The following is a 3,122-nucleotide window of genomic DNA, read 5'->3' as shown; positions in this document are numbered from 1 at the left end:
CTCCCCCAGGCCAAGAGCCAAGAGGCAGTTCGTGGGGCTGTCCCTGCAGCCGACGGGGGTGCCTGGCTGACCCCTGCCCCTCTCTGACCCCAGCAAATCCTCAACTGCGCCCTGGACGACATTGAGTGGTTCGTGGCGCGGCTGCAGAAGGCGGCCGAGGCTTTCAAGCAGCTGAACCAACGCAAGAAGGGGAAGAAGAAAGGGAAAAAGGGCCCTGCAGGTGCGGGTCTGGGGTGGTGGTGGTGGTGGGGGGACACAGGGCAGAAGAGCGACAGCAGGGTCATGGGGTGGGGGGAGCGTGGATGGGGGCCACAGGAGTGAGGCTGTGGAGGTCAGGGTGGGGGAACGAAGTGGCCACTGAGCTGGAGGGAGGTCCGGTCTGAGCTGGTGGACTGCATCAAACTGAAGGCAAGACCCACTGAGCGCAGGGCCAGGGCCAGCCATGCTCACGCGACCGCCCCCCACATTGCAGAGGGTGTTCTCACGTTGCGGGCGCGGCCCCCCTCGGAGGCCGAGTTTATTGACTGTTTCCAGAAAACCAAGCTGGCCATCAACCTGCTTGTGAGTCCAGCAGCCCCGCCCCGCCCCGGCCCGTCCTCTGTGCTGACCTTGAGGTCCCCCCACCGGTCTGTTTGCCACCTGCTCATTCCACGCCCTCCTCCCTTCCCCGCCCCCCCTCCAGGCCAAGCTGCAGAAGCACATCCAGAACCCCAGCGCAGCCGAGCTCGTGCACTTCCTCTTCGGGCCTCTGGACCTGGTGCCTGGGCTGGGCGGGCAGGCGTGGGCTGCAGGCGTGGGCGGAGCAGCGGGGCGGGCCTTGCCCCAGGCTGGGGGCGGGGCAAACAAGTGCCCGCCTTGGGCGCCGGCTGGACCGCGCGTCCCCCTCCGAGCCGTGGGCACAGTGGGCTGGCCTGTGGGGCTACAGGGTGGTGGCGGGTCTGGGGGCCCGCGGGCGTGATCCTCTCTGAATCCCACCGTGCCCCAGATCGTGAGCACCTGCGGTGGACCGGACATCGCACGCTCTGTCTCCAGCCCCCTGCTCTCCCGAGAGGCCGTGGGCTTCCTGCGTGGGCACCTAGTTCCCAAGGAGATGACGCTGTGGGATTCATTGGGGGAAACCTGGACACGCCCCCGGTACTGGTCGGGCAGGGCGGCGTGGGGAGGGGCGCAGGGCGGGGTGGGGTGGGGGTCGCAGGCCGGCTGGGGTTCTGGGTGGACCCAACTCACCCCGAACTCCCACCCAGCTCCGAGTGGCCGCGGGAGCCGCAGGTGCCTGTGTACGTGCCCAGGTTCCACAGCGGCTGGGAGCCGCCCCTGGACGTGCTGCAGGAGGCGCCCTGGGAAGTGGAGGGGCTGTCAGCAGCCCCTAGTGATGAGGTGAGANCTTGGGCCAGTGGGGCAACATCCTCCACAACTAGACTGAAGAACAAAACGACAGCAACTTGTCTGTTCCCCTTCTCCCAATTCCCCAGCACTGTTCCCATCCCCCAATTCCCCAATTTAAAAAAAAAAAAGTTATACTTGGATTTTCAACTGTGTGTGGGGGGGTCGGTGTCCCTAACCCCCATGTTGTTCAAGGGTTGACTGTACTTTCTAATGTTCCTTGTGACTTCTTCTCTGACCCATGGGTTATTTAGATCATTCTTTTTTCCCATAGGCATTTACAGCTATGTGTTTCGCCTTGACTGTGCCCACAAATTTTGGCTCGTTGTGTTTCCATTTTCACCCCTCTCTAATTTGTTATTTCCCTTCTGACTTCTCTCACCCATTGGCTGTTTAAAAGCATGTTGTTTAATTTCTAAAAATTTAGACCCATGAGCTATTTAGAAGTGTGTTGTTTAATTTCCAATTATTTGGGGGTTTTCCAGTTATCTTTTTGTCATTGATTTCTAATTTAATTCCAGGACGGCCAGAGAACACACTGTGTAGTTTCACTCATTTGAAATTTCCTGACTTGTTTTGAGCCCAGCAGCGTGGTTTTGTTTGGGCTGAGCTGGTCATGTTGTGTTTTGCTAACAACGTGTATGTCGGGTTTTACCCTGCTTCCCAGACAGATTGGTTGCCTGATACCCCATTGTGCGTTTCTGTCCACTTTCCTCTCTAACCTGTTGATGGACACGTAGGTTGGGCCCAGCCTTTATCTCACGGCTCTGCAGTGAGCAGCCTTGCATGTGTGCCACGTTTGGCACATGTGCAGGAACAAGGACTTGTTAGTACTGGTCAGTAGATGAGGTAACAATTTCAATGGTTGATTTATTCCTAAAGTAATGGTCTCAGAGTTTCAATGTGCAGATCTTTTATTCAGTGAGATTGCATACAGTTTTCTATATTAAAAAGTTACCTGAATTTATTTTCCTGTAGACTCTCTGTTCATATCTTTTGCCAAGTTTGCCGTTGGGGTGTTACTCTATTACTTATTTACATATTTTATTTATTACATGTTTATCTGTTTGTTTATTATCGGTATCTTCAATTATCATATTTAACAAAATAGAGCTTTTAACAAAGTAAGAACCATTGTAATGCATATTGATATTTTTATATATTAAGAAAATTAGCTTTCATCATATCTATCGTATCTGTTTTTCCCGCTTTTTTTTTTTTTACTTTGTATATGGCATTTTTTTCCCCAGGCAGAAATATTTATATTTTTATTTCATCAAATTTATTGGTTTTATTTTGAATATCTGGAATCTTGCTTAGGAAAGTCCCCTTGTGAAGAAGGCCTTTCTGTGATCGAAAATCATCCAGTGTTTTCATGTGTTTTATGGTTAAGTCTTAAGCCTGGAGTTTGTGTTGGTGTTTATCTGACTGCCCCAGCACTGTTTACCGAATTCAGCCAAGACTCATGGGGAGAGGGGTGGCCAGACTTGGGAGAGGAAGGAGAAGGGGAGGGCCCTGGGAAGGGCTGGGCTGGTGAGGGTCCCTGCATATTCCCTGAGGGTCTGCTGTGTGCCCAGCACTGTCCCAGCTCTGGGGAGACAGCAGTGAAGCCAGCAGCCAGAATCCCTGCCCTCACGCACTGAGCACAAAGGACATCACACAGCGTAATGCCGGCTCATGATACATTAAACACCACGGGCAGCTCGGTGTGGTGACAGAAGTGCTGTAGCTGGGTGGTC

At 53.6% G+C, this 3,122-nt stretch overlaps 1 protein-coding gene across 1 annotated transcript in view; it reads left to right on the top strand.

Moving 5' to 3' along the window:
- EPS8L2 (EPS8 signaling adaptor L2) overlaps positions 1 to 3,122 on the top strand; it is a 36,888-nt gene that overhangs the window by 11,919 nt on the left and 21,847 nt on the right. Inside the window, exons 5-9 of the mRNA XM_019631072.1 lie at positions 88 to 220; positions 473 to 561; positions 683 to 757; positions 986 to 1,134; positions 1,245 to 1,377. Of these exons, the coding sequence (XP_019486617.1) occupies positions 88 to 220; positions 473 to 561; positions 683 to 757; positions 986 to 1,134; positions 1,245 to 1,377 (579 nt within the window). The remainder of the gene's footprint in view (positions 1 to 87; positions 221 to 472; positions 562 to 682; positions 758 to 985; positions 1,135 to 1,244; positions 1,378 to 3,122) is intronic.

Source organism: Hipposideros armiger, unplaced genomic scaffold (assembly GCF_001890085.2).
Source record: "Hipposideros armiger isolate ML-2016 unplaced genomic scaffold, ASM189008v1 scaffold_983, whole genome shotgun sequence".
NCBI lineage: Eukaryota > Metazoa > Chordata > Mammalia > Chiroptera > Hipposideridae > Hipposideros > Hipposideros armiger.
Note: the sequence above shows the minus strand (reverse complement) of the source record. Positions and strands in the feature narration are given on the sequence as shown.